At 47.9% G+C, this 24,924-nt stretch overlaps 1 protein-coding gene across 1 annotated transcript in view; it reads left to right on the forward strand.

The window, feature by feature from the left end:
* IRX4 (iroquois homeobox 4) overlaps positions 1-24,924 on the forward strand; it is a 32,380-nt gene that overhangs the window by 1,795 nt on the left and 5,661 nt on the right. The window contains exons 2-5 of the mRNA XM_038770359.1: positions 8,704-8,858; positions 11,813-12,043; positions 16,141-16,268; positions 23,763-24,112. Of these exons, the coding sequence (XP_038626287.1) occupies positions 8,814-8,858; positions 11,813-12,043; positions 16,141-16,268; positions 23,763-24,112 (754 nt within the window). The 5' untranslated portion in view covers positions 8,704-8,813. The remainder of the gene's footprint in view (positions 1-8,703; positions 8,859-11,812; positions 12,044-16,140; positions 16,269-23,762; positions 24,113-24,924) is intronic.

The raw sequence follows: 24,924 nt of genomic DNA on the forward strand, positions 1-24,924 counted from the left end.
CCTGAGAAGCCTCTCGCCTGGGACGTGGTCATCCCGCTTCCCCAGGACCCGAGGATTTTTCTCCTGACCTATAGGACGGGGAAAGAGGTGACTTCATTCATCCCAGTCGTATTTATGGAGCGCTTACTGTGCGCAGAGCACTGGACTAAGCGCTTAGACTTAAACCCTCTCAAGCCTTCGGACCCCTTTTTTTCGGGGGTCGTGGCTAGGGCTCTTCCAAGTGGTCTGGGGAGGGGGTTTTAGGGGTGAGGAGTAGAAAGGCTGTCTGGGTCCCTCCCTGATGGAAGACAGAGAGAAATGGGGGGACGGGATGGGGGGCTTTCAGGGGATGGGAAGTTTGGGGGGGGCGGGAGGGAATGGGGGCTCCTGAAAGGGGTCAAGGCGGTTACCGGGCAAAAAAGCATCTGCACAAAGTCGTTAGTTCGACGATCCCCCCAAAAGATGGCCCGAAAACTGTCCGCGACCTAGGGGGTCGCCCACCCAAATTCTGGGCCGGGAGAGCGTTTTGGGGGGGCAGGGAGAGAGTTTGCACCGGGTAGTTTCAGCTAGGACCTGCCAGGGCCTGTTGTGCCCACCCTCGGGGTTGGCACCGGGTTGGGACAGGAGGGGCGGGGGTCTCCCAGGAAAAGTTGCGGGAACTTTAGGAGAAGGATCCGAGAAACGCCCCGTGTCCACTAATAATGATGGTATTTGTTAAGCGTTTATTGTGTGCCAAGTACTGTTCCAAGCGCTGGAAAACCCGGGGTGGGCGATGTCCAGCTCTTCTGATCAAGGTGCGGGGGTGGGGGGGGGGTCGGAATAATAATGATGGTATTTGTTAAGCGCTTACTATGTGCCAAGCACTGTTCAAAGCGCTGGGCACTGTTCTAAGCTCTGGGATGGGGGGTGGCTTTAGTAGAAGGGGACACCCCCCCCCCCATTCATCCAAAGAGAGCCATCCTCTCATACACCCCCTACTCCCTGCGACACCGGGATTCCAAGCGCTTAGTACAGTGTTCTGCACACAGTAAGCGCTCAATAAATTCGATTGAATGAATGAGGAAGCCCAGGCCGCCCCTTACCTAGCCAGGCCAGGCCACTGCCAACGCATCCGTCCTAAACCTTGCGAGGATTCCCCCGCCAACCAAGATTTTGATGTGAGACCAAACCAGATCTCTGCGGGACAAACCTCTATTCATTCAGCGAATCGATTTATTGCGCGCTTCCAGTGTGCAGAGCACTAAACTAAGCGCTTGGGAAAGTACACTCCAGCGCTTAGGACAGTGCTTGGCACATAGTAAGCGCTTTACAAATACCACCTTTATTATTACACTGCAGCAATCTGTCAGTCCGTTGTGGGCAGGGAACAGGTCCGTTTGTTATCGTCTAGTCCTCTCCCTAGCGCTTAGCACAGTGCTCTGCGCACAAGGAGCGCTCGATAAATATGATCGGCTGACCGCCCGGACGACAGCCGGAGCTGAAGGGAGATTTGGACTGGGAGAAGAGAGGATAGAGAGGGTAGAAATACTCAGCAGCTTAGCGTTTAGAACAGTGCTTGGCACATAGTAAGCGCTTAACAAATACCATTATCATCACCATCATTGAAAAAATAAATGAACCCGAACCTCTTGCCTGGAGATTTTTAAAAAGTTAGGATTGACAAGCTTCTGGACATCAGCGAGAGATTGTGGAAGGGAGCGAGAGGTGGGGAGGGAGGACTTGGTTGGAAGAAGACGTCCTGGGAGGAAAGAAAAATGACAAAATATTATAGTGATTAATAGAGACCTGCGGTGCAACCACAGAAGCCAAAACAAAAAAACAAAAAATCTCCACGGCTTTCCATGAAGCCTGCTGGTAAAAGACTTAGAGTGGCTAAGTAATCCGACAAGGAATAGAAATATTAAATCTGATCCTGTATTTTTAAAGATTAATAGGCTCACATAAATATCAATCGTGGCCTGTTGGGACGATGTCGCTGAATACCGGGGCTGCTGTTTGCAGTAGCATCGGGAGACAGGACATCTAACATTGAAGTTTAACTGTGAGATTGAGTTACAGCTGTCGAAAACAGTTCACTGCCTCAATCTGCTAATTATAGGGCTGGAAGGAAGGGTCGTGTTTTCCTTTTCCAGCCTGGATGACCAGTTCCCGAGTGTTCAAAATAAGCTCCACCGCCCCCCACTCTCACTCTCAACTGTCACAACAATGGGAGGCAAAAGCAGAACAAATCTCCTAATCAAGATTTTTTCCCCTCCACCGCTATACATTATCTCATTCATTTATTCTCTCTCTATCTCTCTGTCTGTCCTCTTTCTCTTCTCCCCCCGCCCCCCGCATTCTATCAGGCTCTAAGCGTATTATTTGTAAAACGATAAACCATTAAAAATTAAAAATAGGACTGTGAGATGGAAGAGATGGAAATCCAGAATGGGAAAGAAAAGGTGGATGAAGGAAAAAAAAATGAGAATGATGGGGCGGGGGGAGCGGGGGGAGTTTCATTTCTCTAAGAGAGAGTTTCATTTCTGAAAGAGAAGCCCGATGGCTAGTTTCTTATTATTTACAGGAAGGTGATATTAGTAATGCATGTGAGAAAAAAAATCCGCCGAGAAATCAATACGGAATTCAAAAACAATTATTAATGTCATTTGATTCGTGGTTCTTTTCTTCCCCCCTCCATCTCTCCTGGCTACAAACGCTTAAACCGTCTGAATAATTTGCATAGGTACTTTATCCATTATTTCCGATGGTTTTCCTTTGCAAGCGGCTAGGACGAAGCCGGCTGAAGTCTAACTCGATCGGAGAACTAGTATTTTCATCTGTAAATTAAAGCAATTACGCAGCAGATATTATATTATGTGTACTGTGGTCTCCAGATAGTCATCCATCACCCTCAATCGAGCTGTCAGAGTGGGCAGATTCGTTTCTGGGAGGCAGTCTTCCATCTGGGGAGAAGAAGAGAACATCATCATTAATTAGAGTGTGACCCTGGGGCTATTCACATGTCTGAACCCAGGAATCTCTCTGAGCAAGTCTGCGCACCTCACCGCAACGCTCCGCACCTTCGTCTCCCTCCTGCCTTTCTGTCTGTCTCTGGGTCTCTGCTTTCCCTCTCCCTCCTTTCTGTCTGTCTCTGGGTCTCTGCTTTTTCCCTCTCTCTCTCCTTTCTGTCTCTGGGTCTCTGTTTTTTCCCTCTCTCCTTTCTGTCTGTCTCGGTCTCTGCTTTCCCTCTCTCTCCTTTCTGTCTGTCCCTGGGTCTCTGCTTTTTCCCTCTCTCTCCTTTCTGTCTGTCTCTGGGTCTCTGCTTTCCCTCTCTCTCCTTTCTGTCTGTCCCTGGGTCTGCTTTTTCCCTCTCTCTCTCCTTTCTGTCTGTCTCTGGGTCTCTGCTTTCCCTCTCCCTCCTTTCTGTCTGTCTCTGGGTCTCTTCTTTCCCTCTCCCTCCTTTCTGTCTGTCTCTGGGTCTCTGCTTTCCCTCTCCCCCCTTTCTGTCTGTCTCTGGGTCTCTGCTTTCCCTCTCCCTCCTTTCTGTCTGTCTCTGGGTCTCTGCTTTCCCTCTCCCTCCTTTCTGTCTGTCTCTGGGTCTCTGCTTTCCTTCTCCCTCCTTTCTGTCTGTCTCTGGGTCTCTGCTTTTTCCCTCTCTCTCTCCTTTCTGCCTGTCTCTGGGTCTCTGCTTTTTCCCTCTCTCTCTCCTTTCTGCCTGTCTCTGGGTCTCTGCTTTATCCCTCTCTCCTGTCTGTCTCGGTCTCTGCTTTCCCTCTCCCTCCTTTCTGTCTGTCTCTGGGTCTCTGCTTTTTCCCTCTCTCTCTCCTTTCTGTCTGTCTCTAGGTCTCTGCTTTCCCCCTCCCTCCTTTCTGTCTGTCTCTGGGTCTCTGCTTTCCCTCTCTCTCTCCTTTCTGTCTGTCTCTGTGTCTCTGTCTGTCTCTCCCACTCTTATTCACTCGCTCAATCGTATTTATTGAGCGCTTACTGTGTGCAGAGCCCTGTACTAAGCGCTTGGAAAGTACTCTCCTTGGGAGACCAGAGGCCCGAGGGTCCTGCCTTGAAGCCCCCGAGATGGAGGAGGCCCCCTTTCCATTCGTTCAATCGTATTTATTGAGCGCTTACTGTGTGCAGAGCACTGTACTAAGCGCTTGGAAAGTACAAGTCGGCAACACATGGAGACGGTCCCGACCCAATAACGGGCTCACAGTCTAGAAGGGGGAGATAGACAACAAAACAAAACATGTGGACAGGTGTCAAAATCGTCAGAACAAATAGAATTAAAGCCCTATGCACATCATTAACAAAATAAATAGAATAGTAAATATGTACAAGTAAAATAGAGTAATAAATCTGTACAAATATATATATACAGGTGCTATGGGGAGGGGAAGGAAGTAGGGCGGAGGGGTGGGGAGGAGGAGAGGAAAAAGGGGGCTCAGTCTGGGAAGGCCTCCTGAAGGAGGTGAGCTCTCAGTAGGGCTTTGAAGGGAGGGAAAAATAGGGAACGCTTCACGAATTTGCGTGCCCCTTCCTGAGAAGGGCGGTGACTCTCTCCTGGCCTTAGTCCAGTGCTCTGCACACAGTAAGCGCTCAATAAATAAGATGGAATGAATGGCCTGTGGGAATTGTCCCGCTTGCTCCTGGGAAGCAGGAGGGAATGTCTGAAAGGGACGGGGGAGAGATGTCAACGGGGGCAGGATGAGAGTCTTTGTGATCGCTCCGCAGGCTGGGAACAGAGTCACTCAGTCGGTATTTATTGAGCGCCTCCCCATTCATTCAATCATATCGAGCGCTTACTCTGTGCAGAGCACTGCACTAACCGCTTGGAAAGTACAATCCAGTGCTTAAAACAGTGCTTGGCACAGAGTAAGCGCTTACCAAATACCATCATTATTATTCAGCGACAAATAGAGACAATCCCTGCCCAACAACGGGCTCACAGTTGCTTAGAACAGTGCTCGGCACATAGTAAGCGCTTATCAAATACCATCATTATTATTCAGCGACAAACAGAGACAATCTCTGCCCAACAACGGGCTCACAGTTGCTTAGAACAGTGCTTGGCACATAGTAAGCGCTTAACTAATACCATCATTATTATTCAGCGACAAATAGAGGCAATCCCTGCCCAACAACGGGCTCACAGTTGCTTAGAACAGTGCTTGGCACATAGTAAGCGCTTACCAAATACCATCATTATCATTCAGCGACAAATAGAGACAATCCGTGCCCAGCAACGGGCTCACAGTTGCTTGGAACAGTGCTTGGCACATAATAAGCGCTTAACACATATCATCATTATTATTCAGCGACAAATAAAGACAATCCCTGCCCAACAACGGGCTCACAGTTGCTTAGAACAGTGCTTGGCACATAGTAAGCGCTTACCAAATACCATCATTATCATTCAGCGACAAATAGAGACAATCCGTGCCCAACAACGGGCTCACAGTTGCTTGGAACAGTGCTCGGCACATAGTAAGCGCTTACCAAATACCATCATTATTATTCAGCGACAAATAGAGACAATCCCTGCCCAACAACGGGCTCACAATCCAGAAGGGCTTACCGTGTGCAGGGCACCGTACTTAACGTTTGGGAGAGGACACTATAGCAATAAAACAGACATTCTCTGCCTACAAGGAGCTTACAATCTAGCTGGAGGGGGGCATTGTAGGCTTTCTGCTGGGGGCGGGGAGGGGGCCACACTTTGGCACTGGGTTTCTAATTGGGGTTGGGAGTAGGGGGAGAGGGCTGGGTAGAGGGGTGGGAGCCCAGTCGATGTTCAAATCCTGCTCCGGGAAACAGAAACGGAGCCAAATGGATGGGGCGCTTTTGGCCTTCTGCTTTGAGAAAGCCCCTCTCTCTCGATATTACAGCGCGCACTCTACGCCTGACCGGTCACGGGAGGAGGGGAGGGGGCGAGGGGGGGACGGGGGGGGATGCTTAGAGCCCGGGCTTGGAAATCATTTCCTGCAAATGCGTCAGATGCTTTCTAACCATCATCTGCTTGAGAAATCCTGCTTAGTAATAATAATAATAACAATAATAATAATAATAATAATAATGACATTTGTTAAGCGCTGGGGGAGATACAAGGTAATCAGGTTGTCCCACATGGGGCTCACAATCTTCATCCCCATTTGACAGATGAGGGAACTGTGGCCCAGAGAAGTGACTTAACAATAATAAGAATAATAATGGCACTTGCTAAGTGCTTACTATGTGCAAAGCACTGTTCTAAGAGCTGGGGAGGATACAGGGTGATCACTTTGTCCCACGTGGGGCTCACAGTCTTAATCCCCATTTTACAGATGAGATAACGGAGGCTCAGAGAAGTGAAGTGACTTGCCCGAAGTCACCCAGCTGACAAGTGGAGGAGCCGGGATTTGAACCCATGACCTCTGACTCCCAAGCCCGGGCTCTTTCCGCTGAGCCACGCTTAGTTTAGCGCGCCCCCCCCCCCCCCACCACCACCACAGAGCCAGGAATTTTTCAGTTCTCCCAGAGATGGGGTGGGAATGGGGAAGGGATTTGGAGGAGGGGGAGAAGCAGGGAAGTCCAGCCTCGGGGCAGGGAATGGGGGAGACTCAAAATGAACTTGAAAACCGGGAGCTCGCGGGTTCAAAATTGGGATGCAGAATCCCCCCTCAGTCAGCCGGAGATAGAGACGGGAGAGTTCCGGCCTGGTGTAGTGGTTAGAGCCCGGGTCTGGAAGTAGGAAGGACCTGGGTTCTAATTCCGCTCCGCCACTTATCTGCTGTGTGACCTTGGGAAAGGCACTTGACGTCTCTACCTCAGTGGCCTCATCTGTGGAACGGGGATGGAGACGGTGAGCCCCACTTGGGACAGGGACACTGTGTCCAACCCAATTTGCCTGTATCTATCCCCGGCGCTTAGTACAGTGCCTGGCACAGAGGAAGCGCTGAACAAATGCCATCGTTCTTCCCAGGGGTAGAGGAAAAGGTCAAGATTTCTCTGAAGGGGGGTCTTTCCGGGGCTCAGACAACTTGGCTCGGGATGGAAACACACACAAGTGCACACCACACCCCCAAACTGTCTCTCTCCCACACACACAAGTACACATCACATGCACAAACTGCCTCTCTCTCTCACACACACAAACACACACACACACACACACAAGTACACACCACATTCACAAACTGCCTCTCCCTCTCTCTCATCATCATCATCAATCGTATTTATTGAGCGCTTACTATGTGCAGAGCACTGTACTAAGCGCTTGGGAAGTACAAATTGGCAACATATAGAGACAGTCCCTACCCAACAGTGGGCTCACAGTCTAAAACACACACACAGTCTCTCTCTCTCTCTCACACACACACACCAGTACACACCACACTCACAAACTGCTTCTCTCTCTCTCTCTCACACACACATACACACACACACACAAGTATACACCACATTCACAAACTGCTTCTCTCTCACACACACACACACACACAAGTACACACCACATTCACAAACTGCCTCACACACACACACACACAAAGTGCACACCTCACTCCCAAACTGTCTCTCTCTCACTCACAAAGTGCACACCACACTCACAAACTGCCTCCCTCACACAGACACACGCACACAAGTACACACCATACTCACAAACTGTTTCTCTCACACACACAAGTACACACCATACTCACAAACTGTCTCTCTCACGCACAAACAAGTACACACCACACTCACAAACTTCCTCGCTCTCTCTCTCTCTCACACACACACACACACACACACATACACACATACCAGGTATGAAAGAATGCTGGAAAATCGACAATGGGTAACTTTTCCAATCGATTTGTTTTGAAAGTCAAAACTCTGATCTTGGGCTCTAAAGGTTCAAAAGAGCCCTAGGTCCGAAGGAAGAGCTGGACCTCCATTCGACGCAGAATCATAATTGCGATTTTCCCTCCAACTCCTTTCCACTGGAAATACTGCTCCGTGCAGTTATATTTCCCAGATCCTGGGAGTGGGAGTTACGGATTTAATCGGACATCTGAGCTAGAAGATACAAAGAGAAGTCGTTGTCATGAGGTTTATCGCCGGCGCTCGTGCTAATTTAAACTGTTGATTAAATCTTAAATGAAGATTCACTCTCGTGTCCCTTCATATGTCTCATTTGTAATTGAGACTAATTATTACAGTGGAGTGGGAAGAAGCAGCTGCTCATTAATTAATTTCTAATTAAAAGTGCTTACCATCCTTCAGTGACTAAGGAGGAAAAAAAATCATTAGTTGGTGCAATATTGATTTTTGATCAGAATCATAAAAAGTACGACGCTGGTGTTTGTTTTCTCCTTGTAAAATTCCCAACTCGGGGTCGGAGCATATGGAAAGCCACCTCACTGCGGATGGCAAATTCTCCGCCCGCAATTAGATGCGCCCCAAATGAATATTAAATTTGCAGTCGGGTCAGTTTGAGAAGGTTTTATCTGACGTCAGAGTCCCTGCTGCTTAAAAACACACACACACACACACACAACAAAAAATGTTCAACTGACGACGTGTTTGTACGACTCCCCCCCCCCCTTTTTTCCTTTTGTAAAATATGTATTTGTGTCACCACTTTGATAGATCCTCAGAGACACCCCCCCATCCCCTAAACAGCGCTGCTTTTCTTGGAGAGAGGAGAGAGGGTCTTGGCAGAATTCCTTATCTTTGGTTTTAAAAAAAAGTTTAAGTCCAATTAAATAATGATGTTCTGTTTGGTCCTATAAGCATCTAGGTAACCGTGGTTACCGATCAATCCGTACCAAAGAGGAAACCGTGAGAATCCCCCGACTGGACGGAGGAATCCTCGTTTCTCGACGCTAGGAAACTCCTGTACCATGTCCTACCCTCAGTTCGGATACCCTTATTCCTCGGCTCCCCAGGTAAGACCTTTTTCCCTAAATGGATTGTATTTTTTTTCCGTTCTTATTGATCCCTTTCTTGTGGGGCTGGCAGCTAGCGCTTAATAAATACCATTATTATTATTATTATTATTATTATTATTATTATTTCTTTGTTCCTTTGGAAAAACTCAAAAAAAGAAGAGGATTTAGAGAGAGCGTGGAATCGACTGCGCTTCCCGTTTCTTGCCGGTGTTTCCAGACAGTAAAATTCCTTTTCCCACCGATTTGGGAAACTGAAGGAGGATGGAGGAAATCCTCCCCTTCTGGACTGTGAGCCCGCTGTTGGGGAGCGATTGTCTCTATATGTTGCCGACTTGTACTTCCCAAGCGCTTAGTACAGTGCTCTGCACACAGTAAGCACTCAATAAATACGATCGAATGAATGAATGAATGTCTGCTGTGTGACTTTGGGCAAGTCACTTAACTTCTCTGAGCCTCAGTTCCCTCATCTGTAAAATGGGGATTAAGACTGTGAGCCCCACGTGGGACAACCTGATCATCTTGCATCCCCTCCGGCGCTTAGAACAGTGCTTGGCACATAGTAAGTGCTTAACAAATGCCATCATTATTATTAATAAATACAACTGAATGAATGAATGGCCGGAGAGGAGAGGAGGGGAGAGCCTAGTAAGAATGAAAGAGGGACACTGGTCACACACTTTCCTTCCAGGTTTAAATTCCTTTTCAGATCCTGCTTCTCCAAATAGGAAATTCAATCGTATTTATTGAGCGCTTACTGTGTGCAGAGCACTGTACTAAGCGCTTGGGAAGTACAAGTCGGCAACAGATAGAGACGGTCCCTCCCCAACAACGGGCTCACAGTCTAGAAGGGGGAGACAGACAACAAAACAAAACATGGAGACAGGTGTCAAAATCGTCAGAACAAATAGAATTAAAGCTATAATAAAGGATATTCATTCATTCATTCAATCGTATTTATTGAGCGCTTCTGTGTGCAGAGCACTGTACTAAGCGCTTGGAAAGTCGACAACATACAGAGACGGTCCTTACCCAACAACGGGCTCAACAGTCTAAAAGGGGGAGACAGACAACAAAACAAAAGCATGTAGACCGGTGTCAAAATCATTAGAACAAATAGAATTAAAGCTATAGTAAAGGATATTCATTCATTCATTCAATCGTATTTATTGAGCGCTTCTGTGTGCAGAGCACTGTACTAAGCGCTTGGGAAGTACAAGTCGACAACGTACAGAGACGGTCCTTACCCAACAACGGGCTCAACAGTCTAGAAGGGGGAGGAAGACAACAAAAACATGTAGACAGGTGTCAAAATCATCAGAACAAATAGAATTCAAGCTATAATAAAGGATATAAGGATATACATAAAGGATCTAAGAAAGGAAATAGCTAAGTGCCTTAAACGAGTAATTATAGAAACGCTGGGGAATACCTAAAAGACGGCAGATTAATAACAGATGGGAGCGTGTGGGTGTGTGTGTTTGTGTGTCAGCGTGCCTGTGTGTTAGAAATCTGCAGCCAAGGTAAACACACACGAATCATTGAGGGAAAAGGCGCTTTAGGGGCGCAGGTGGAAGCTTTAGGGGGGGAGAGGGGCCGTCCTTTCAAAGCGGTTTGTAAATCAAAGGTGTAAAAAGTAACTTTGCAAATCAAAGGTGTAAAAAGTAACTTTTCAGGATCCGCGTTTGGGAAAGCTAAACATTCCCTCTTCCCTCCTCCTGCCCTCCCTTGGAATTTATCCCGTTGGCCTCAAACCCACCGAAAGAGCCTGGAGCGTTCTTTGCTCCCCCTGGTAGCTTACCTGGTGTCTGCTCTCATTCAATCGTATTCATTGAGCGCTTACGGTGTGCAGAGCACTGTACTAAGCGCCTGGGAAGTAACTATGGGCAACATAAGAGCAGCAGCGTGCCTTAATGGAAAAGCCCGCGTTTGGGAGTCAGAGGGCGTGGGCTCTAATCCCGGCTCTGCCCCTTTTCAGCTGTGTGACTTTGGGCAAGTCATTTAACTTCGTTCATTCATTCAATCGTATTTATTGAGCGCTTACTGTGTGCAGAGCACTGTACTAAGCGCTTGGAAAGTGCAAGTTGACAACATCTAGAGACGGCCTACCCAACAACGGGCTCACAGTCAAGAAGGGGGAGACAGACAACAAAACAAAACATGTAGACAGGTGTCAAAGTTGTCAGAACAAATAAAATTAAAGCTATATACACGTCATTGACAAAGTAAATAGAATAGTAAATATTTACAAGTGAAATATCTCACAGACTCCCTGAGTCACAGAAAAGTGAAGTAACTTACCCAAGGTCACACAGCAGACAATGGTGGAGCCAGGAAAATAACCCTTGTCCTTCTGCCTGCCAGCCCCCGTGAGTCCTGCGTGGGACAACCCGTTAGCGTGGCTCAGTGGAAAGAGCCCGGGCTTTGGAGTCAGAGGTCGTGGGTTCAAATCCCGTCTCCGTCACTTGTCTGCTGGGTGACTTTGGGCAAGTCACTTCGCGCCTCTGGGCCTCAGTTCCCTCATCTGGAAAATGGGGATGAGGACTGTGAGCCCCACGTGGGACAACCTGATGTGGCCACTTGTCAGCTGTGTGACTTTGGGCAAGCCACTTCACTTCTCTGGGCCTCCGTTCCCTCATCTGGAAAATGGGGGTGAAGACTGTGAGCCCCACATGGGACAACCTGATCACCTTGTATCCTCCCCAGCGCTTGGAACAGTGCTTGGCACATAGTAAGCGCTTAAGAAATGCCATCATTATTATTATCATTGTCCCCACCCCCAACCCCAGTGCTTAGAACAGTGCTTGGCACATAGTAAGCGCCTAAGAAATGCCATCATTATTACCCCAGCGCTTAGGACAGTGGCGGGCCTCTAGTGAGCGCGGAAGAGCAGCATGTTTCTGGTTCCTGTCCCGTTTGAATGCCACGGGCCCAATGGCTTTTGTCGTTTTCAGTTCCTGATGAGCACCAATTCCCTGAGCCCGTGCTGCGAGGAGCCCGGAGCGGGGGGCTCTGCTCAGCCCCCGGTGTATTGTCCGGTGTACGACGGCAGGCTGCTGGCCACCGCCAGGCATGAGCTCAACTCGGCCGCCGCCTTGGGGGTCTACGGAAACCCCTATGGCAGCCCCCAGGGCTATGGAAACTACGTTACCTACGGCACCGAAGCCTCCGCCTTTTACTCCTTGGTAAGACCCCTCCCCCGGGACCGCTTCAAATGGGAAACGAGATTCGCCTTTCTCCATCCTCTCCAGCCTTCCCCCCCCCCATCCTCCTCCACCCTGTCCATCCTCTCCCTTTCTCCATCCTCCCCCCTTTCTCCATCCTCCCCACCCACTCCATCCTCCCCCCTTCTTCATCCTCTCCATCCTCCTCCTTTTTTCCATCCTCCCCTTCTACATCCTCCCCATCCTTCCCCCTCTCCATCCTCCCCTTCTCCGTCCCCTCCCTTTCTTCAACCTCCCCATCCTCTCCATCCTCCCCCTCCATCCTCCTCTGCCCTCTCCATCCTCCCCCTTTCTCCATCCTCCCCCTTCTCCATCCTCCCCTTCTCCATCCTCCCCCTTCTCCATCCTCCCCCTTCCCCATCCTCCCCCTTCCCCATCCTCCCCCACCCTCTCCATCCTTCCCGTCTCTCCATCCTCCCCGCCCCTCCATCCTCCCTTCTCTTCATCCTCTCCTCTCTCCATCCTCCCCTCTCTCCATTCTCCCCTCTCTCCATCCTCCCCACCCTCTCCATCCTTCCCCCCTCCATCCTCCCCCTTTCTCCATCCTCCCCCTCTCCATCCTTCCCTCTCCATCCTCCTCCACCTTCTCCATCCTCCTCCCTATCTCCCTCCTCCTCCACCCTTTCCATCCTCCCCCCTTTCTCTATCTTCCTCCATCCTCTCCATCCTCCTCCCGTTTCATCTTCCTCCCCCCTCTATCCTCCCCACCCTCTCCATCTTCCTCCCTCTCTCCATCCTCCTCCACCTTCTCCATCTTCCTCCTTCTCTCCATCCTCCTCCCCCTCTCCCTCTCCATCCTCCCTCCATCTTCCTCCACCCTCTCCATCTTCCTCCCTCTCTCCATGCTCCTCCCCTTCTCCATCCTCCCTCTACCCTCCCCCACCCTCTCCATCCTCCCTCCACCCTCCTCTCCCTCTCCCTCCTCCCCCCTCTTTCCATCTTCCCCACCCTCTCCATAAAGAAGCAGCCTGGCTTGGTGGAAAGGAAGGCTTGGTTCTCATCCCGGCTCTGCTGCTGTCAGCTGTGTGACCTAGGGCAAGCCCCTTCCCTTCTCTTGGCCTCAGTTACCTCATCTGTCAAATGGGAATTAAGACAATGAGCCCCATGTGGGACCACCTGATGACCTTGTATCTACTCCAGCTCTTAGAACAGTGTTTGGAGCATAGTAAGCACTTAACGAATACCATCATTATTAATTATTATTATTATTATTATTATTATCCTCCTCATCCTAGAGAAGCAGCCTGGCATAGTGGCTAGAGCCCGGGCCTGGGCGTCGGAAGGTCATGGGTTCTAATCCCTACCCTGCCACTTGTCGGCTGGGTGACCTTGAGTAAATCGCTTCACTTCTCTGGGCCTCAGTGACCTCATCTGGAAAATGGGGATTGAGACTGTGAGCCTCACGTGGGACAGAGACTGTGTCCAACTTGATTAGGTTGGATCCACCCCAGCGCTTAGTGCAGTGCCTGGCACATAGTAAAAGCGCTTAACAAATACCATTATTATTATTATCATTCTCTCCCCATCCCGGCCTCCTCTTCCTACTTGAAAACTGATGCTTTGGGTCCAGTGGGGGGAGGAGGTAGAAGAGTGATTAGATTATTGATTTCCCACCATGTAGTGGGGATGATTTGTGGTGGGAGTTTGTGTTTTATTTTCTTTTTCTTTATTTCATATATATATATATATAATAATAATGCTGGTATTTGTTAAGCGCTTACTGTGTGCCAAGCACTGTTCTAAGTGCTGGGAATACAAGGTAAATAAGGTTGTCCCAGGTGAGCCCCACAGTCTTCATCCCCATTTTCCTGATGAGGGAACTGAGGCACAGAGAAGTGACTTGCCCAAAGTCACACAGCTGACAAGTGGCGGAGCCGGGATTAGAACCCATGACCTCGGACTCCCAAGCCCGGGCTTTTTCCACTGAGCCACACTGCTTCTTTTCTATATATACATAGATTTATATATATGTACATATTCTTTTCTATATATATATACATATATATATATAGAAAAGAAGCAGTGTGGCTTATATACATACATATAGACATATATATGTATATATATGTGTGTGTGTGTATAGAGAGGTTTTATATATGGGTTTATATATGTGTGGGTTTATATATATACATAAATATGTGGGGGGTTATATATATCAATCAATCAATCAATCAATCGTATTTATTGAGCGCTTACTATGTGCAGAGCGCATAGTACTAAGTACAGTACAGTACAGTACATAGTACATAGTACAGTACATAGTACATAGTACAGTACATAGTACTGTACTAAGCGCTTGGGAAGCACAAATTGGCAACATAATATATACATTGGCATTGGCAACATATATATGCACATATATATGTATGTATATGTGTATATATATAAGGGTTTTATATATATATATGGGTTTATATATATAAACTCTTCCTCTTCCCTACTTAGGCTATTGGTCCCACTACTAGCTGCAGGGACAATGAGAAACAACCCGAGTTTTGTTAAAAGTGTCATCCCAGAGCCATTCGGAATGAACTTTCCCCTCTGGCCCATCGTTTCGGGGAGGGTTAATGCGTCTGAAGGATTCCTTCCCTGAGAAGGAAGCCGGGCAAAGTTTCTCTGGAGCAGCGGGGCGTCGAAATTCTCCTATTTGCTAAACGATCCGGCTGCTGTAGATCTCCCCGGGCCTTCGGGAGGGGGCTGGATGCGCAGGAGACAATGTCTCCACCTTGGCCCGGACTTCTAAACTTTTCAGACCAAGAGCAGAAGACCCGGAGAGTAGTTTCCGAGGAATAAACCCAGCCCCCGGCCCTCGGTTCAGCGCTACGCACACAGTGAGCGCACTTTTAATAACTACAAGAAGCAGCCGGGCCTAGTGGAAAGAGCCCAGGAATCTGCCCCAGGTCAAGATCTTTTCATTTCTCCGTGCCTCAGTTCCCTCATCCGCAAAATGGGGATTCAGTGCCTGCTCTCCCTCCTATCCCGGCTTCCTGAATCAAATCAAATCCCGGTTCAAATCAAAGGTCAGCTGTGTGACTTCGGGCAAGTCACTTCTCTGGGCCTCAGTTCCCTCACCTGTAAAATGGGGAGGAAGACTGTGAGCCCCACGTGGGACAACCTGATCACCTTGTAACCTCCTCAGCGCTTAGAGCTGTGCTTTGCACATAGTAAGCGCTTAACAAATGCCATCATTATTATTATTAAGTGGCGGGGCCAGGATTAGAACCCATGACCTCTGACTCCCAAGCCCGGGCTCTTTCCACTGAGCCACGCTGCTGGGATCCACCCCAGCGCTTAGTACAGTGCCTGTCCTATAGTAAGCGCTTAACAAATACTATTTGGCTCAGTGGAAAGAGCCCGGGCTTTGGAGTCAGAGGTCATGTGTTCGAATCCCGGCTCCATCAGTTGTCAGCTGGGTGACTTTGGGCAAGTCACTTCACTTCTCTGGGCCTCAGTTACTTCACTAAGACTGTGAGCCCCACGTGAGGCAACCTGATCACTTTGTATCCCCCCAGCGCTTAGAACAGTGCTTTGCACAGAGTAAGCGCTTAACAAATACCATCATTATTATTATTATTATTAATATTATTATTATTTAGACTGTGAGCCCACTGTTGGGTAGGGACTATCTCTATATGTTGCCTCACTAACGTGGGGACTGTGAGCCCCACGTGAGGCAACCTGATCTCTTTGCATCCCCCCAGCGCTTAGAACAGTGCTTTGCACAGAGTAAGCGCTTAACAAATACCATCATCATTATTATATTATTATTATTATTATTAATATTATTACTATTTAGACTGTGAGCCCACTGTTGGGTAGGGACTGTCTCTATATGTTGCCAATTTTTACTTCCCAAGCGCTTAGTACAGTGCTCTGCACATAGCAAGCGCTCCATAAATACGATTGATGATGATTATTGTTGTTATAATTATTATTGTTATTATTATTATTACTCTGAAGAGTGGGGAGTTGTTTCGGGGAAGGCAGAACGGGCTGCGCACCCCATCAGGATCCGGGGCGGATTAATGTCGCTTAATTTCTCTTATTGCTGATTATAGAATAGTTTCGACTCGAAGGATGGGCCTGCTTCAGCGCCCGCGGGAATTACGCAGGCGGCGGCGGCGGCGGCGGCGGCGGCGGCCTATTACCCTTACGATCCCACGCTCAGCCAGTATCAGTATGACAGGTGAGAAACAAAAATACCAACAAACAAACAAAAAAAAGCAATCAAACGCGGGAATCAAGGAGAAAAAAAAATCCCTCTGCTCTAATAATAATAATGATGTTGGTATTTGGTAAGCGCTTCGTGGCTCAGTGGAAAGAGCCCGGGCTTTGGAGGCAGAGGTCATGGGTTCAAATGCCAATGCTGCCAATTGTCAGCTGTGTGACCTGGGGCAAGTCACTTCACTTCTCTGGGCCTCAGTTCCCTCATCTGGAAAATGGGGATGAAGACTGTGAGCCCCCCGTGGGACAACCTGATCACCTTGTAACCTCCGCAGCGCTTAGAACAGTGCTTTGCACATAGTAAGCGCTTAATAGATGCCATTATTATTCTTATTATGTGCCGAGCACTGCTCTAAGCGCTAGGGTATTCATTCATTCATTCATTCAATCGTATTTATTGAGCGCTTACTGTGTGCAGAGCACTGTACTAAGCGCTTGGGAAGTCCAAGTTGGCAACATATAGAGACGGTCCCTACCCAACAGTGGGTTCACAGTCTAGAAGATAGACTAGGGTAGATAGAGGGTAATCAGGTTGTCCCATGTGGGGCTCACAGTTTTAATCCCATTTTACAGATGAGTAACTGAGGCACAGAGACGTTAAGTGATTTGCCCAAGGTCACACAACAGACGTGTGGTGGAGTCAGGATTAGAACCCACAACCTCTGACTCTTTCCCCTAAGCAACGCTGCTTCTGCTCCACACCCCCTCACCTTCTCCTCTCCCAAGCATGGGGATGAAGACTGTGAGCCCCACGTGGGACAACCTGATCACCTTGTATCTCCCCCAGCGCTTAGAACAGTGCTTGGCACAAAGTAAGCACCTAACAAATACTACTACTACTATTATTAGTAGTAGTAGTAGTATTCTCTGGGCCTCAGTTCCCTCATCTGTAAAATGGGGATGAAGACTGTGAGCCCCACGTGGGACAACCTGATGACCTTGTATCTCCCCCAGCACTTATAACAGTGCTTGGCACAAAGTAAGCAGCTAACAAATGCTATTATTATTATTATCTGTGCCTCAGTTCCCTCATCTGTAAAATGGGGATGAAGACTGTGAGCCCCACGTGGTACAACCTGATCACCTTGTATCTCCCCAGCGTTTACAACAGTGCTTCGCACTAGTAAGTGCTTAACAAATACCATCATCATTATTCCTCCTCCTCCCCTCCCCACCTCCCTCCCTCTGCCCTACCCCCTTCCCTTCCCCACAGCGCTTGTGTATCCTTGTACATAATTATAACTCTATTTATTTTGAGAAGCAGCGTGGCTCAGTGGAAAGAGCCCGGGCTTGGGAGACGGAGGTCGTGGGTTCTAATCCCGACTCCGCACTTGTCAGCTGTGTGACTTTGGGCAAATCACGTCACTTCTCTGTGCCTCAATTCCTTTATCTGTAAAATGGGGATGAAGACTGTGAGCCCCACGTGGGACAACCTATTACTTTATTTATGTATTTATTTTATCTGTGCATATTTATTCTATTTCTTTTATTTTGTTAGTATGTCTTGTTTTGTTCTCTGTCTCCCCCTTCTAGACTGTGAGCCCACTGTTGGGTAGGGACCGTCTCTATATGTTGCCAACTTGTACTTCCCAAGCGCTTAGCTCTGCACACAGTAAGCGCTCAATAAATACGATTGATTGAATGAATGAATGAATGAACCTGATTACCCCGTATCTCCCCCAGTGCCTAGAACAGTGCTTGGCACATAGTAAGCGCTTAACAAAGACCATAATTATTAATTATTATTATTAAGTTCTTCTCTGACAATCTGCTTATGTTGCCAACTTGTACTTCCCAAGCGCTTAGTACAGTGCTCTGCACACAGTAAGCGCTCAATAAATACGATTGAATGAATGAATGAAGGCTTCTGGACGGAAGCCTAGACCTCTATAGAGACATATGGCATTTAATAATAATAATAACGGCATTTATTAAGCACTTACTATGTGCACAGCACTGTTCTAAGCGCTGGGGAGGTTACAAAGTATTCAGGTTGTCCCACGGTGGGCTCACAGTCTTCATCCCCATTTTACAGATGAGGTCACTGAGGCCATTTGTTAAACTAGTCGGGGTTTGGGAGGGGAAGAGTTAGGGGTGTGTGTTGACCCAAGCGCTTAGGACGGTGCTCTGCAATAGGATAAACGCTCAGTAAAGAGAAGCAGCGTGGCTCAGTGGAAAGACCCCCGGGCTTGGGAGTCAGAGGTCGTGGGTTCGAATCCACATGTGCCACATGTCTGCTGTGTGACTTTGGGCAAGTCACTTCACTTCTCTGTGCCTCAGTTACCTCATCTGCAAAATGGGGATTAAGACTGGTGAGCCCTCCATGGGGCAACCTGATTACCTGGTATCTCCCCCAGTGTTTAGCACATAGTAAGCGCTTAACAAATACCATTATTATTATCATTATTATCATTATTAATCCCGGCTCCACCACTTGTCAGTTGGGTGACTTTGGGCCAGTCACTTCACTTCTGGGCCTCAGTTCCCTCATCTGTAAAATGGGGATGAAGACTGTGAGCCCCACGTGGGACAACCTGATCACCTTATATCTTCCCCCAGCGTTTAGAAAAGTGCATAGTAAGCGCTTAACAAATGCCATCATGATTACTATTATTATTATTGTTATTATTATTATTATCATTATTAAATACTCTCGTTCTAGGGAGTGTCAGCCCCTCAATCTTCACTGGAGGGACCAATTAATGCTCCCGTTCATCGCCCAATTCGTCTCCTTCATCTCAAAAATCCGCTTCCCATTTCTGGGAATATGGTTGGGGGGCTTTAAGTGAGGAATGGGTGGGCCGCTCCTGTTTATTAGCTTTAAAACAGCAGAAGAGAAAAAAAAAAACCCTCCACTTAGGACATTTCAACCTTTTAAGCCCACTGGGCACCGGTGACCTTTCGTGGATCCGCACATTAAATATTCAGGTGAAGTCCGGTGTCTTAGGCGTCGCGTTTTTATTTATTTATTATTATTTTTTTTTTACCGTTTCATGAACAAAAGGGTAGGAGAGATGACTAATAAAGAACTGGGAGGAAATGCATTTCTATTAACAGCTCTACCCCGAGGTCATTTGAATCTCTTCTCTGGAAGGGGCGCTTATCAAACAGAACTGGGAGCAGGGGGGTGGGGGAGTTGGGCCTGTCATTCATTCAATCGTATTTATTGAGCACTTACTATGTACAGAGCACTGTACTAAGCGCTTGGAAGTAGAGAAGCAGCGTGGCTCATTGGTAAGAGGACGGGCTTTGGAGTCAGAGGTCATGGGTTCAAATCCCAGCTCCGCCAATTTAATGATGGCATTTATTAAGCGCTTACTATGTGCAACGCACTGTTCTAAGTGCTGGGGAGGTTACAAGGTGGCCAGGTTGTCCCACAGGGGGCTCACAGTTTTAATCCCCATTTTCCAGATGAGGTAACTGAGACACAGAGAAGTGAAGTGACTTGCCCAAAGTCACACGGCTGACAATTGGTGGAGTCGGAATTTGAACCCGTGACCTCTGACTCCAAAGCCCGTCCTCTTACCAATGAGTCATGCTGCTTTCCCTAATTGTCAGCTGTGTGACTTTGGGCAAGTCACTTAACCTCTGTGCCTCAGTTACCTCATCTGTAAAATGGGGATTCAGACTGTGAGCCTCACATGGGACACCATGATCACCTTGTATCCTCCCCAGCTCTTAGAACAGTGATTTTCACATGGTAAGCGCTTAACAAATGCCATCATCATCATCACCTTGTATCCACCCTAGCGCTTAGAACAGTGCTTCACACATAGTAAGTGCTTAACAAATGCTATTATTATTATTATTATTATTATTATTATTATTATTACAAGTCGGCCTGTCCTTGTTCTGCGGGTGATCTGCAGGAGTGCCATCTCGCCCCTGGGCAGGGCAGGAGGTTTGGGTAATAAGGATGGTATTTGTTAAGCGCCTACTATGTGCAGAGCACTGTACTAAGCGCTTGGAAAGTACAACTCGGCTCACAGTCTAGAAGTTCAGCTTCAACATGAGTTTAGGAGCTTTCTCTTTTTTTGATGGCATTTATTAAGCGCTTACTATGTGCCAAGCACTGTTCTAAGCGCTGGAGAGGTTACAAGGTGATCAGGTTGTCCCACGGGGCGGGACTCACAGTCTTCATCCCCATTTTACAGATGAGGGAACTGAGGCACAGAGAAGTTAAGTGACTTGCCCAAAGTCACACAGCTGACAATTGGCGGGGGCCGGGATTTGAACCCATGACCTCTGACTCCAAAGCCCGGGTTCTTTCCACTGAGCCACGCTGCTTCTTGAAACTTTGGGGAATATGTGTCTGTGTCAGTATAGTAATAAAGGTATTTGTTAAGAGTAGAAGCGTGGCTAAGAGGAGCAGCGTGGCTCAGTGGAAAGAGCACGGGCTTTGGAGTCAGAGGTTATGGGTTCGAATCCCGACTCCACCACATGTCTGCTGTGTGATCTTGGGCAAGTCACTTCACTTCTCTGGGCCTCAGTTACCTCATCTGTAAAATGGGGATTAAGACTGTGAGCCCCATGAGGGACAACCTGATCACCCTGTATCCTCCCCAGCGCTTAGAACAGTGCTTTGCACATAGTAAGCGCTTAACAAAATGCCAATTATTATTATTAAGCACTTATTATGTGCAGAGCACTGTACTAAGCGCTTGGAAAGTACAAGTCGGCACCAGAGACAGTCCTTACCCAACAACGGGCTCACAATCTAGAAGTTCAGCTTCAACATGAGTTCAGGAGCTTCCTCTTGAAACTTTGGGGAGTGGGTGTGTGTTCGTGTGTATAGTAATAATGGTATTTGTAATAATGTAATGTAATAATGGCATTTGTTAAGCGCTTACTATGTGCAAAGCACGCTTACTGTGCGCCTCGCGTGTGTATTGCCCTCTCCCAAGCGCTTAGTCCAGTGCTTTGCACACAGTGAGCGCTCAATAAATACGAGTGAATGAAAGAATGGTGGAGGGAGGTGTTTGTGTGAACGCAAAGCGCCTAGTCGATGCCAAACACTGTGCAAGGAAGATGTAGGATAATCACATTAGACCCCATCGATCGCAAACCCTCAAGAGGCCCCCAATCTAAAGTTGTGTGTGGGTATGATTATCTCCCAAGCGCTTAGTCCAGTGCTTTGCACACAGTGAGCGCTCAATAAATACGATTGAATGAAAGAATGGTGGTGGGGGGGGGGGGTGTTTGTGTGAATGTAAAGTGCCAAGCACTGTGCAAGGAAGATGTAGGATAATCACATTAGACCCCGTCCAAAACCCTCAAGAGGCCCCCAATCTAAAGTTGTGTGTGGGTATGATTCTCTCCCAAGCGCTTAGTCCAGTGCTTTGCACACAGTGAGCGCTCAATAAATACAATTGAATGAAAGAATGGTGGAAGAGGGTGTTTGTGTGAACGCGAAGCACCTAATCGATGCCAAGCACTGTGCAAGGAACATGTAGGATAATCACATTAGACCCCATCCCAAACCCTCAAGAGGCCCCCAATCTAAAGTTGTGTGTGGGTATGATTCTCTCCCAAGCGCTTAGTCCAGTGCATTGCACACAGTAAGCGCTCAATAAATACGATTGAATGAATGAATGGTGGGGTGTGTTTGTGTGAACACGAAGCGCCTAGTCGATGCCAAGCACTGTACAATGAAGATGTAGGATAATCACATTAGACCCCATCGCAAACCCTCCAGAGGCCCCCAATCTAAAGTTGGGAGTGTGTGTGAATGTTTGTGAAGCGTTTACAATTCATCCATTCATTCATTCAATCGTATTTATTGAGCGTTTACTGTGTGCAGAGCGCTGTACTAAGCGCTTGGGAAGTCCAAGTTGGCAACATCTAGAGACGGTCCCTACCCAACAGCGGGCTCACGGTCTAGAAGGGGGAGACAGACAAGAAAACAAAACATATTAACAAAATAAAGGAAATAGAATAAATATGTACAAGTAAAATAAATAGAGTAATAAATACATACAAATATATATACATATATACAGGTGCTGTGGGGAGGGGAAGGAGGTAAGTGCGCTAAAAGCCCTGTGCTAGGCGCTGGAAGGCAATGCCAGCTAGATTAGATGGAGTCCCAAGCGAGCTCTCAGTTTAAATTTATGAGTGTGCATGTATATGTGTGTGTGGGAGCATATGAATAATAATAATGATGATGACGACATTTATTAAGTGCTTACTATGTGCAAAGCACTGTTCTAAGCGCTGGGGAGGTTACAAGGTGATCAGGTTGTCCCACGGGGGGCTCCCAGTCTTCATCCCCATTCCATTCTCCCCCTCTTCTCCCCTCTCCATCCCCCCTGCCTTACCTCCTTCCCCTCCCCACAGCACCTGTATATATGTATATATGTTTGTGCGGATTTATTACTCTATTTATTGATTTATTTTATTTGTACATATTCTATTTATTTTATTTTGTTAATATGTTTTGTTTTGTCCTCTGTCTCCCCCTTCTAGACTGTGAGCCCGCTGTCGGGTAGGGACCGTCTCTATATGTTGCCAGCTTGGACTTCCCAGGCGCTCAGTCCAGTGCTCTGCACACAGTAAGCGCTCAATCAATACGATTGAATGAACTGAATGAATGAATGAGGTCACTGCGACACAGAGAATCAATCAATCAATCAATCGTATTTATTGAGCGCTTACTGTGTGCAGAGCACTGTACTAAGAGCTTGGGAAGTACAAGTTGGCAACATATAGAGACAGTCCCTGCCCAACAGTGGGCTCACAGTCTAAAAGTGACATAGAGAAGCAGCGTGGCTCAGTGGAAAGAGCCCGGGCTTTGGAGTCAGAGGTCATGGGTTCGAATCCCGACTCCACCACATTGTCTGCTGTGTGACCTTGGGCAAGGCGCTTCACTTCTCTGAGCCTCAGTTACCTCATCTGTAAAATAGGGATTAAGACTGTGAGCCCCACGTGGGACAACTTGATCAACTTGTACTCCCCCTCAGCGCTTAGAATCAATCAATCGTATTTATTGAGCGCTTACTGTGTGCAGAGCACTGTACTAAGCGCTTGGGAAGTATAACCTGGCAACATATAAAGATGCTTAGAACATAGTACTCTATTTATTTATTTTACTTGTACATATCTATTCTATTTATTTTATTTTGTTAATATGTTTGGTTTTGTTCTCTGTCTCCCCCTTCTAGACTGTGAGCCCACTGTTGGGTAGGGACTGTCTCTATGTGTTGCCAACTTGTATTTCCCAAGCGCTTAGTACAGTGCCCTGCACACCTTAAGCGCTCAATAAATACGATTGACGATGATGATAGTAAGTGCTTAATAAATGCCATTAAAAAAAAAAAAGGGAAGTGACTGGCCTAAAGTCACCCAGCTGACAAGTGGCGGAGGCGGGATTGGAACCCATGGCTTGTGACTCCAAAGCCCGGGTTCTTTCCACCGAGCCACGCTGCCTTCCTTCTCCACCCCACGGGGTTTGTGGCAGGTATGGCACGATGGACGGGGGCACTCGCAGGAAGAACGCCACCCGGGAGACCACCAGCACGCTGAAGGCCTGGCTGCAGGAGCACCGCAAGAACCCCTACCCCACCAAGGGCGAGAAGATCATGCTGGCCATCATCACCAAGATGACCCTCACCCAGGTGTCCACCTGGTTCGCCAACGCCCGGCGCCGGCTGAAGAAGGAGAACAAGATGACCTGGCCCCCCAGGAACAAGTGCTCGGACGACAAACGACCCTACGAGGAGGAGGAGGAGGAGGAGGAGGAGGAGGAGGAGGAGGAGGAAGAGGAGGAGGAAGCTCAGGATGATGCCCTCAAGGGCGACAAGGCCGAAGGTCGGTTCGTCCGGAGGGGAGAGGGAAGCAGTGGAAAGAGCCCGGGCTTGGGATCAGAGGTCGTGGGTTCTAAGCCCGCCTCTAATAATAATAATGTTGGTACTTCCGTGGCTCAGTGGAAAGAGCACAGGCTTTGGAGTCAGAGGTCAGGGGTTCAAATCACCGACTCCACCAACTTTGGGCCAGTCACTTCACTTCTCTGAGCCTCAGTTCCCTCATCTGCAAAATAGGGATTGAGACTGTGAGCCCCCCGTGGGCCAACCTGATTACCTTGTAACCTCCCCAGTGCTTAGAACAGTGCTTTGCACATAGTAAGCACTTAATAAATGCCCTTATTATTATTATTATTATTATCAGAGGTCGTGGGTTCGAAGCCCGCCTCTAATAATAATAATAATGTTGGTATTTCCGTGGCTCAGTGGGAAGAGCCCGGGCTTTGGAGTCAGACGTCAGGGGTTCAAATCACCGACTCCACCAACTTTGGGCCAGTCACTTCACTTCTCTGAGCCTCAGTTCCCTCATCTGCAAAATAGGGATTGAGACTGTGAGCCCCCCGTGGGCCAACCTGATTACCTTGTAACCTCCCCAGTGCTTAGAACAGTGCTTTGCACATGGTAAGCACTTAATAAATGCCATTATTATTATTATTATTATCAGAGGTCGTGGGTTCTAAGCCCGCCTCTAGTAATAATTATAATGTTAGTATTTCCGTGGCTCAGTGGAAAGAGCACGGGCTTTGGAGTCAGGGGTTCAAATCCCGGCTCCACCAACTGTCAGCTGGGTGACTTTGGGCAAGTCACTTCACTTCTCTG

Source organism: Tachyglossus aculeatus, chromosome X3 (genome assembly GCF_015852505.1).
Source record: "Tachyglossus aculeatus isolate mTacAcu1 chromosome X3, mTacAcu1.pri, whole genome shotgun sequence".
Lineage (NCBI taxonomy): Eukaryota > Metazoa > Chordata > Mammalia > Monotremata > Tachyglossidae > Tachyglossus > Tachyglossus aculeatus.